General features: G+C 36.7%; 1 protein-coding gene across 1 annotated transcript in view; it reads right to left on the bottom strand.

Moving 5' to 3' along the window:
* KCNH7 (potassium voltage-gated channel subfamily H member 7) overlaps positions 1-12,367 on the bottom strand; it is a 400,430-nt gene that overhangs the window by 31,922 nt on the left and 356,141 nt on the right. Inside the window, exon 11 of the mRNA XM_006766560.2 lies at positions 1,408-1,505. Within this exon, the coding sequence (XP_006766623.1) occupies positions 1,408-1,505 (98 nt within the window). The remainder of the gene's footprint in view (positions 1-1,407; positions 1,506-12,367) is intronic.

Consider the following 12,367-nt stretch of genomic DNA (forward strand, 5'->3'; position numbering starts at 1 on the left):
TTGTTTCTTTGCCAGAGAATAAGAGCCTTTACAATATTGAACATTGTCCTGCATGCCAATCGTTAGACACTGCTCACTCAGCTCTGCACAGCTGTAGGAAGTCAGACTTTTGTGTTGAAATTTCTGTTATCTGGCTCAGACCCAAAAGAACGGAGCCTTCCTCATCTGAAACCTCTTCCCTTAACAGTAGCTTTCAGACTTCGTCTACATGCCTAGACTCCTGACAGGTTTCCTCCTTGGATTTCAGTATGTAACTTGCCTAGTCTTTGCCCATTCCTGCCTTTAGGGCTGGATGCTCTTTTCCCCACTGTTTGTTGGGATCCAATAATCCAGCTCCTCTCAACCTTCTAGGTTGCTGATCCTCTCTACCTATTGAAACTATTACTAGTACATTGGATTCCTTGGCGAGTGATGCTAGACTGGAATTGAGCTAGGTTTGAGCACTGTTTTCTTAATCAGGGCCACTTTATTTGCTAGACTGGAATCGAGCTAGGTTTGAGCACTGTTTTCTGAATCAGGGCCACTTTATTTGGGAGTGTTATAGTAGGAAAAAAAACCCCAGTTCACTGGCCTCTGCATATGATGTACTTTTCCTCCCTGAAGTTGTGACCTCAGCCTAACTCTTAGATATCCCCATACAGATAAAATGTAAAGAGCAGTACACCAAGTAACAAATTAGATATGCCTATTTTTCTCTAAATATTTGGCTGTAATAAAGTACAAAAAAGGCATGGTTTTTTTCATGTAAATAGGGGAGATATTGTTACCATTATAGTAGCTGGAATGAGAATGCTGAACTTGTAGTTGCTATTTCTGTCATTTTCCTGAAATTTCTCAGTTATACTTTCTGAATATACCTTGGATATAGAAGGAAAAATTATGCACGTGTATACACAGATGCTTTGAGTTGGAAGGTGCAGATGAGATGGAGGTAGGGGAGATTCATTTCTCAGAGTGTGTTTTATGAGCTATAGAATCAGATAGGCATGAAGTCCCAATTTCAACACTTACTATTTGTGACTTTGGTTTTTTCTACTGTAAAATTAATAATAATCTACTTGACAGGGTTATGCTCACAATTAAATGCAATAATGTGCGTAAATTTTATGTATTGTAAATGTTCCATAGACATTTCACTTCTGACACTTTACTTATTCCTTCCTCCCTTCTTTTCTTCCTTTTTTTTGGTCATAAATATTTATTGTTGCTGAAGAACTTGTATGTTCTCTTTAGCTCAAAATTGAGAGATATGACCCCATTTTATTATTTTCTTTGGTCTCTGTGAATAAGAAATTCCCTACTAAATTTTGTGCTCCATTTCCTCAACAGAGCTTAAGAATTCTTTATCCCCTCATTTCTCTAACTTTTGTTCCCTGTTTCTGACTTGTGTTAAATATTTTGGCTTACTTGCACTTAGGTTTTCACTGCAAGTTGTCTTACTTTCTGTTTGGAAGTAGGCAGTTACTAAACTCAATTTACAAGTGTGATCTTGGAATTCCAATATTCTGATAATCATTCACAAATACTTAAAGGGAACTTGGGAAAGTTTTTCAACATCATTCTCTTCTCAGTATCCTTTTTAAATGTTGCCATCTCCTAACAGTCATTTTATTAGAAGTGATACCGGTTGGAAAGAATTACCTCAAGTTGGAGGTACCACAGTGTTCCCGAAGAAACCCTTTTTTGCACGGGAAGAAGATTTACAGATCTTGGCATGAAAGACTTGTTTAGGTTAAGTTATGTTCCTGTGATATTAGCCCTTAACTTATTTTAAGTCAGTTACATAGATCACTCAAATAAAACTCAATAGAAGTTAGTTTTCTGTAATTAAAGATCTTCCTAGCCCAGAACATTGGATGTCCTAAATAAGCCAGCAGCTTTGGAATCTGGGTTATGCCTAACTATAGGCAGTTTTTAGTCATTTTATTTTATTGATTTCTAGAGAGAGAGGAAGGGAGAAGGAGAGAGAGAGAGAAACAGATGTGAGCGAAGCATCAATTGGCTGCCTGCTTCATACAACCCAGGCATGTGCTCTGACCGAATCAAAGTGGCGATCTTTTGGTGCACAGGATGATGCCCAACCAACTGAGCCACACAGGTCAGGGCTAAGTAAAGGTTCTTTAAAAATGAGAGTTAGAGGAGAGGGATCTGTAGTGAAATAGAGGTAGAAGAACACTGAAAAAGAGTTGGTAGAATAGGGAAGTTTTAAGTAGATATTTATCTAAGGCACCCGTTCCTTTGGTCCCAACTGTGTGGCCTTTATTCCTTCCTACTCATGGTACCTTTTTTTTTTTTTTTTTTGGTGAGGTTTAATTCCTCTGCTAATTTACCTGACTTGGAACTTCCTCAAATAGCACTCAAATATTGGAATTTTACCATGCCAAGCAGATCTGGCTGCAAAAAACAGCTATGGCAAATACAGACCAGGACACAAGCTGGTTTAGTGACTGTTACAACCATTGCCACTGCTGTGTACACAACCTTCTTGTCTGTCATGTTCTGAAACTCTGAGGGTACAAAGCACCTTTTGCTGTGCATCTAGAGCCATTGTTTTATTGACTGAGTCTGAGTTCAAAGACCCTGGGGGATTACCCAGAATCATTTTCATGGCCTACACTTAGAAATGTAGTCCTCATTCTTTTAGCAAATATTTATGATCTACTATATACCAGGCACTATGCTAGGCATGGGAGACAGTAATAAATAAAACATGCTCTGAAAATATACATACTCTCAAGCCTTTCTCTAAATGCCCAGATTAAAAAAAAAATTAATAGGTTTAACCAGAAGTTCCTACACTCATCTTTTCATGCCAAATTCAGATATTTGTAATGCATGTTTATAATCCTAATGGTTATTTAAATGAACCCTTGAGGTAACAGTTACATTTCCTCATATTGACTGTTCTGTGGGCAGATTTTTAAAACTCCCTGAAGTTTCAGAAATTGTTTTCAAGGTTGGTAAAAATCCCACATCTTTATTATGCTGTAAGTCACTTGAATATTATGTAAATACAAGATTAATTTCTCTTTGCTTAAATTTATGTAGATAAAACTCTTTGGAATGCTCAAATTATGTAAGATGAATGAGACATTTTTTTCTTTTATGTGAGTATGAAATGCTTTCTGTGATTGTTAAATCAACTCCATATATTAGGACCCAAACTTTCCAACAAGAATCACCCAACAATTATAAAGCAAGATAACATTATTATATCAAAGTAAAACTCTTTGCAGAAATTACACAGAAAACCAAAATGGAAGTAATTAGCTATCCCATAGCAAGCAATAGCAAACTTGATCAAAAATTAATTCAGAAGTATTTAAGTTATGTTAATCTTCCCTCAAATGTACATATGCTGACATGCATCTAAAGGGATAAGCATACAATATTGTTAATATTTGTAATTATGTAGTATGTTAATTCAAATTTTCTCTAAAACTTAGCATGAATATAAAATTTAGTAGTGAATGAATGCTGAAGTTAATGTAAGCCTTCATCTTCTAATTTGATATATGTGTGCTCATCAAAATAACATTAGTCTTATTAACTTTTTAATAAGTAAATCCTTAAATTTAAATATATCCAGGGTGAGGCAAAAGTAGGTTTACAATTGTGAGTATGCAAAACAGATTTTTTGTTCAGATATTACTATTTATTAATTATTATATTAGTTTCTATGTGAATACCAGTAAACCTCTGTTCATCAACCCTGTATGTTGACAATAAATTTTATTATTCCTGCATCATATTTAAAGTATTTTTAAAATATATATTTTATTGATTTTTTACAGAGAGGAAGGGAGAGGGATAAAGAGCTAGAAACATCGATGAGAGAGAAACATCGATCAGTTGCCTCCTGCACACTCCCTACTCGGGATGTGCCCACAACCAAGGTACATGTCCTTGACCAGAATCGAACCTGGGACCCTTGAGTCCGTAGGCCGCGGCTCTATCCACTGAGCCAAACCGGTTAGGGCCCTGTTTCAAATTTAAAACATGGTATTCAATACATGCTGTTTTTTCACCAGGATTGCAGTCTCCCTATGGGGCTTATACTTTCTAAGACCTGTTGGAAGAGAGCCAACCATTGAGTTTATACCAAGACCCTCTCTCCACTCCTTTCATAGTGTTTTAAACATTGTATTGCTTTCAAAAGAATAAAACTGTATTCTGATAGATACCTAATAGATATCCCTTATCCAGATAGTGCTGGAAAGATAATCTATGTTGTAATGAATGGCTTTTGGTTTGTTTTACATAGTGCAGCTGTACAGGCGAACATCCTAGAGGCAGGCTGAAAAGGCATATTGAGAAAGACAGTCTGAGAGTGGCAAATGGTTTTTCTAAACAGCAAATTAATCACATAAACAACTTTGATAATTGTGATAACTAACATTAGAAAATTTTCTGGAAAAATTCTCTGGGTCATTAAATACACATAAATGTTGACAAGTAAGGATTAATCAAAACACAAATTAATACTCCCTATGAAGCATTAAACTTCGAGCATGATTGTCAAATAGATTATGGAAGTAAAATGTTAACTCTTCGGTCTCTTCCTATAAAATGTGAAGTCTACAGCCTTACTATTTTATGATATTTTCTAATTCTTGTGGAATTGTTGTCTGCCGTGTGGGCATTCCGCATTTAATAATCATAAGTACTTATAAATTAGTAAACCATGCTTCTTGTTGTTTCTAGAAGATAATGCCCTTCCTTAATGGAATCTATAATTTTGAGGTCATCCCAGGTCATATTAGTTCTATGGTGATGATTTACTATGAAGGAATAGAAAATACACGTCTTTCATATTTCCTTGGCGATTCCATGTTTACTATTTCATGTTTAAGCACTGATCATGCTAGGTGGATTCTTTTAGTAGTTCTAAAAATATAAATATATAGAACCCTAGTCTAAGGCTCAAATGTTTTGCCATCTACTTTTTTATGTTATCGTCATGGGGCTGATGAAAAGAAAGAAGCGCTGTTTTGTACGAGGGCCTTCATATCTGGCCAGATGGTTGGCGAAGCAGACTATTGTGGAATCCATGACTAAGGACATTTATAAGCCCTGAGTAAATTAGTTTTCTGCATGTAAGTTTGCAACGTTTATTATATGGCTACATGAGTTAGGGGGAAAACAGATAAGCAGAAGAAAAACTTGCCATATGTATACATGGAGAAAAACATGAATCCTTCACCAGTTTTGGTACAAGCAAAGGTTTCTAAACAATGAAAGAATCCTCCCTCCTGCATCTTCCCCTTCCCTCTCCCACAGCTCCTGTCCCCATTTAACAGCATCACTGTGAGATGTTTCTTTGTTTTTAAAGGGACTTGTAAGCTTTAACCTGACCCAAATTAAGTGAGGGCCAAGGATGAGTGGGAATGTGAGTGATGGTGTGTAGGCGGAGGGGGCTGACTGCTTTTACATACTCGTCTTGGTTACCCAGACTCTGGACTCCCTCTGCTAATTCAGGGGTGCCTGACTTAAGAAGGTGCATCACAATATCTGAAAAGTGGTCTCAGGGGAACTCTTGAAACCCACTAGGATTTCTAAAGGTAACAGGAGAGATCTGCATCCTGAGAGACAATTTCAGGACTTTCCCCTCAGCCCTTGAATTGCTTGAGAGAGCAAGCGAGGGAAAGCGTGAACAGATATACCTATAGTGGGGTCTATTGAGTGCTTTGCAGACGCTTCTTCTAAAATAGATGGATTGTGGATGACCTAAGCTTGCTCGCAAAGTAAGGAACAGGAAACAGGGAGGTGCTATTTGCAAAGAAATGAAAAAAAAAAAGATTTAAATACCACCTTGTACTTGATACACCATTTTAAACTTGAGTCTACTTTTATGTCTCAGAAACATTGCTCATATATAACATCCTTTGATTCATTTGTCAACTTTATGTAAAGAATAGAGAATGGCAAGTCGCCTATTTTGCATATGTGGAAGCTGAATATAAATGCATGAAAGATTTTTATTTCTGAAAGAACTAAGTAACCGAACTTAGTCCAGGATTTCTTCCACTATTGTGCCTTAGCTGCCTCTCAGACTGGATTTCTAAAGTTGCTCCCAGTAGGATGAGATGCAAAATATTTCCCATTCATTTTATTTATTGGCTTTATTAATAAGTAACAAAGAATAGAAATGTAGCATACATGCCATTTTCATTTTGTACCAGTTAGAGTATTTGTTCCCCCAAAAGATTAGGCCTAGACAATAATGCAATTGTGTTCTAGAGAATGTTATGGCTGTATCAGCAATTATATAACATTTTGCAAAACAGCAGAAGTTCTCAAAATAGTTTTCTTCCTCCATCTATCAGATCTCCCTTCTGTAAAATGTATTGTTTCTCGTTACCCAGCACTCTGAGCGTTCCAGACACTGCTGTATCCCCTCACATTTCTACTTCTACCAATTGAGTTTTAAAGCAGCTGTGTATGTTTCGAAATCTATTTATGACAGCTGTACTGGTTAGTGGAATTATATAATTCAATTTTGTAATGCACAAAGGAATAAAATATGGGTAAAGAAAGATAGCAGATCCCTCCAACCCCTGCCATGTAAATAAAGCTAAGTACTTTGGAAACCTTTATAAAGGTCATTCACTTTTAAAAATGCAACCACAGCTTGCTTTTGCACTAAGCATGGGTGCCTAAACATTTATAAGAATAGAAATGTTATATAGCCCATTAACTCTGATTATAATCCAAAAATAAGAATCCATTATTTTAAAGTGACCAGAAAGTTAGAAGTATATGAAACCTAAGAATAGCATTCTATGATAGCCTTTGGATTAAATAAAAAATGATTTAAAAGCAATGAAAGAACATTTTATGTCAAAACCCATGACCCAGAGAAAACTTGCATTAGAAAAGAAAATGTATAGTTTTAATGTCTTCATCATTACAGAGAAAATCCGAAATAATAAAAGATCTTAATATAGATATTAAGAATAATAGGACAGTCCAAAGAAATAAAAAAGGAGATTAATGAAGGCAAATGCTAAAAATGAAAAGAAGTAAACAAATTAACCCCAAAGCAAGTTCCTTGAAAAAAACAATAAAGCATAGAAATATTTCAAAGGCCTGCTGAAGGAAAGAAGAGAGAACAAAAATAATACAAGTTTAGGGATGAGAAAGCAGTACAGAAAAAAATTGAGTTTCAAGAGAATTCTATATGCAATTTCATAAGAACTTTGAAAGCCTAGAGGAAATGGATGAACTCTTGGCAAAATATAAGTTGTCAATGTTTATTAAGGAAGAAATAGAATATATAATTACCATACTAGAGTTGGAATGGTAATTAATGGTCTAAATTAAAACCACCAAGGTGAAGGGAAACTAAGAAAACAATTCCATTTACAACTGAATAAAAACATCAACAACAACACACACATACACACACACACACACACACACACACAAACACACCTAGGAATATTTAACCAAGGAAGTAAAAGACCTATACTCAAAAAATTGTAAAACTCTGAAGAAAGAAATTGAAGAAGATACAAACAAATGGAAGTGTACACTGTGCCCATGGACAGGAAGACAATATTGTGAAAACATCCAAAGCAATCTATAGATGCAATGCAATTCCTGTCAAAATACCAATGGCATATTTCACAAAACTAAATAAATATTCCAAAAAAAATGTATATGGAACCACAAAAGACCCTGAATAACCACAGCAATCTTGAGAAAGAACAAAGTTGGAGGAAACATGCTATCTATAATAATAAAAGCGTAAGATGCTAATTAGAGCAGACATCCTTCTGGATGACCTTCCGGACGAAGCTGTGGCAGTGGGGGCCGAGGCAGAGGCAGAGGCAGCGGCGGCAGGGGCCGAATACCTTGCAAGAATTTCGTGCATTGGGCCTCTAGTCTATGTATATAAAAGCCTAAGCACCTGAAGAACAACCAGAACTGGAACAACAGTAACCACCGGTCGCTATGATGTGCACTGACCATCAGGGGCAGATGCTCAACGCAGGAGCTGCCCCCTGGTGGTCAGTGCGCTCCCACAGTGTGAACACTGCTCAGCTGACCAAGCCATCCCGGTGGCCCATCAGCCTTGTGGCAACCACTCACTCTCTCAGTAGTCCTGCAGGTCCAATCTCTGAAGAATGAGCCAGGCACCGAAGGACCAGCACCACTGGCATGATCCTGACAGCACTGTCGGCCTCCTAAAAGTCAGCCTCGGGCACCAATCCACTACCCTCCCTAGACGCTCCACAAGGAAGAAACAATATAAAAGCAGCTGTCAGGTGGCTCCCGACAACCAGCGTGAATGTCAGCGGGGCGTTTCCAGATCCCAGGCCAGCAAGGGTGTCCTACCACCTGCCCACCTACCCAGAGGGCCAATCTCGTACCCCTCCCCCCCTTGGGACCCCACCCATGCCTGAATTCATGCACTGGGCCACTAGTTTGATGTAAAATCACCAGTACCACATGGGTTTACAGATGTTTTCTAACATTCAAAGAGCATATAATGATAGATCAATATCATTAAAAAATAGATGCAACATTTTAAATAATTTACTTATCAATATAAACAAAGCTTCAAAAATATATGAAAAAATAATATTTATTGTAGAAAAGCAATGATATTTACAAGTATTAGTTTTAATAGTAAAGCTATTTGCTTTCAAATCAGCCAGTGTGGCTTAGTGGTTGAACATTGACCTAAGCACCAAGTGGTCACCAGTTCAATTCCTGGTTGGGGCATATGCCTGGGGTTTCAGGATTGATGCCCAGTAAGGGTGTGCAGGATTTCTATCTCTCTGTCCTTCTCCCATCCTCCCCCTCTCTAAAATAAATAAAAACATGTTTAAAAATCAGCTATTACCATTTAAAATTATCTAGGAGGATCTAGTGAACTAAAAGAGCCACCTGACCAACAGAAGCCAAAGATACAAATGAAAAGAAGTCCTTTAGGAATATCTGACATGAAAGTGATAATGACTATATATTTTTTCCATCCACACTCACCCCCCTGGATAGCAATGCAATGTCTAAACCAAGAAAAACAAATAAATATCTGTAATTTTCTTGAGTACTTCTGCCTAAGGCTATATGGTCAACAGGGTTAGATGAACCTCTATGATTATTTTCACCCTTAGAAATGATTTTACAATCTGACATATTGGAAATTCCAAGGCCGCTGGGAATGTCTCAGATAATTCTTCCATGAAAAAAAATATTAAACTTTTATTTTTGAAGAAATTGCAGATGGTTTGATTCCATAAGCTTTGATAAATATTGAATTCTTCTAATATAGAACTAAAATGGACTTAAAGTAATATTTCCAAGGAATCGTTTAAAACTGAACTCTGATGTCTCTCTCTACATTTTTATTTTGGGCTAAACTGGTGTTGAATATTAAGTGTTTTTAAGCTGAATTGAGTGTGATTTCATCCTGTGTTCCTATTACTACAAAGACAGTGTTTGGAAACATGTCACACTCTTCAGCAAAAGGAATTGCACTCTAGAGTCCTGATCAGAGAGTACCATTATTTTAGAGTTATAAAACAATTTGAGACATCGTTCCCACCTTCCTACTACTGTAAGAGGGAGAAACGGAAGCACAGAAGTGTGTTCATTGCCTCAGCTTGGTTTTCCTGCAATGACTGTTTTCCCTGTTTAAAGCCCCAGCCATGCTGTCATTATGTCTCTTAGCTCAAGAACCTCTAAAGAAGCAGCATGGTGCCAGCTGTAATTAAGTCCTTCTTGATAATGGTTAGAGACCAGGATGAAGTGACCATCATGATTTGGCTGAGCACATTTCATATGTGAGCTGAAAATACCAGATGCCTGTCTTACGCTTGATATTGTTCATGTCAGGAGGCTCCAGATGGCAAGTATTGTTCTCTGTGGTATTTTTGAGACTTTAGGGCAAACAGCCTCTGTGAAAAATAGAAAGTGCATGAGCCTTGACCTTTTTAAGCACCTGCTGATCAGGGGCTGGCTACAGTAGGCAAGTGTGTATGTTAATAGCAGATATCCTGCTGGTGCAAAATTTTACTACCTATCCAATTTCTGCAGAGCTAGACAATTCCTATAGACTCATCAACATGAAGATGAAAACATCTTTTAAAGGCATGTAGACAACTATTATTTTAATTCAACTCCTAAATGATAACTAGATGTGTATTGTTTTTTTTTTTCAAAAAACTAAAACATGTCACCAGTCCTGAGGGTCTTTATCATTTAAATGCAGGTTTTTGCCAGTCTCCATGCCCCCTTTCTAAATGTGTGGATTTACTTGTTGGGCCATTTGGACCTCAGTGCAGGGAATAGGCATGTGTCTTTCAACTTGGGCAATATTTTCAATGCTTTGTTCAACTTGACTGCTAATTTTGAACCTATGCTTTTTTGTTAGAATATTACTGGTTAAACAAAAAAATATCAATTAAATTGTACAGGCTTACCTATGACAAATTTGTGTTATGCTATTGATGTCTTTAGAAGTGAGTGATTTTATTTTCTGAAGAATTCTTACAAAATGACTCTTTGCCCAGCCAGTGGTGGAGTAGTCAAATATGAGGGCACCATATTTTTTGGCATTTTATTTATAGCTCTATGACTAGTCAGTCAAAGCTTTTTCATTGACTATATTTATCAACTTAAATATATAAAGAATCATTAGAAAAAGGTAACATGGAATTAAAAGCAATGTGATGAAAATAAGCCATGTTATTTTATAAATCTTGATTTATATTTTTGATGGGGTTTAATGTCACAAGGATTGTTTTTATTTGAGTTGCTGAATTGAGCATAACTGAAAAAACTTTTCATTACATTTCACTGTGGTCTATTGAAACAGTCCATGAGTGAATGGTAAAGTCTGGCACAGATGAAGTCATTTAAATAAACATTGAGAAGTTTTTGAAACAGTAGGGTTAGAATGTGGATGCAAATATACGGTGTTATAGCTAGTAGATAATAGTAGGTAGTAAGTAGTGGTAGTAAGCAGTATTTAGTTAAAAATTAGTAGTTAGCAGAGGCTAATCTGACGGAAAACAGGGAGCTGGAAAGAGAAGTAGGAGGAAAGGAAGTCAAATTTCATTAACACAATCCTAAGAAATTACATCAGTCTCAAGAAATGAGAATTTATATGAAACAATCTGTAATTCTTCAATATATTCTTTTCCATTTTGATTGGCTTTGTTGGGCCCATGATAAGTATATCCTTTCTCACTTAGATTCTCACTGTGGTTCTACCCATTTTTTAGTGGACTAGGTTGACTAAAATCCCTAAATAGCCTTCCTTTTGCAACACTGCCCTATCTTATACCACCTCCTTTCTGAGGAATTAGTTTCATCTTTGCCAGGCCAAGAAGACTGGACCAGGTAGTGTAAGGGACACGGAGTTTTCCCCTTTACTTCTCAAAGCCAAGGCTGTCACCCTTGCTCTTTCCTTCCTGCCTGCCTTTCAGAAGCCTTGTCTAACTGCCTTGCTGAAGAATTTATCCCTCTTCCTTGATGCTTATTCCAACTCCTTGTACACCTGTTGCTCAAATTTGTCTCCATTAATATCAAGGCCAAACAAAAACAAAGAGCAAAACCCAACTATATTGTTATTTTTCATAAAATAAAGTTGTTTCTGGAGTACTCCCCTAATTCTACCTTGTACTCTTCCACATAATGTGCTTTTATTCCTGTCCTTGTCTTTACCTGAAATGATCCCCTTTGGTTCTCTGCCATCAACTATTCTACCACTCGTTTAGTCCATTTAGTCCAATGGTGTTTGAATAATACAAAGCAGATGTTTCGTAAGGGGGAATAAGGTCCAACCACAGGAAGTGAGAGAGGGGCAGCAGACAGGTTAGAATCTCCATCCTCAAGCTGAAAAATATCCCATAATAACTATTTTTGCATATTTAGCATATTTGAGTTCTGGTGCTTTAAAAATATTTGAAAATGACAAGTTTAATGAAATTGCAGAGAGATTAAGTGACTTGTCCAAGATTAGTGGCATATTGATGGGGCATTTTTAGGTAAAATAGAATTTGTCATTGTGTTCACAAAGATTTTCTTTCATGTCAATGTAATTTTAAGTTATGGAGTAATTTCTGCCACAATTGATTATTTGTCTCCATCCGAATGATGAATAGACCATGGTTTTGGGGTCCTTTCTTTAGCATTCCAGTTCTTGTGTGTGATACGAGGAAACTTGATTCTACTCTGACACGGAAAGTGGTTTTCAGCTCTTGGTAATGTTGTAACTAAAATCTATGTTGGATAATGTCAGAAAGTTTCATATTGAGTTAGAAGACAGCTTTGATCTGGGGAAATTCCTTGGATGCCTTTCATCCTATGCTGAGAAAGTATCTCCTTCTTAATTAGTCAAATTTCTGGGAGT

Source organism: Myotis davidii, unplaced genomic scaffold, assembly GCF_000327345.1.
Source record: "Myotis davidii unplaced genomic scaffold, ASM32734v1 scaffold59, whole genome shotgun sequence".
NCBI classification, from domain to species: domain Eukaryota; kingdom Metazoa; phylum Chordata; class Mammalia; order Chiroptera; family Vespertilionidae; genus Myotis; species Myotis davidii.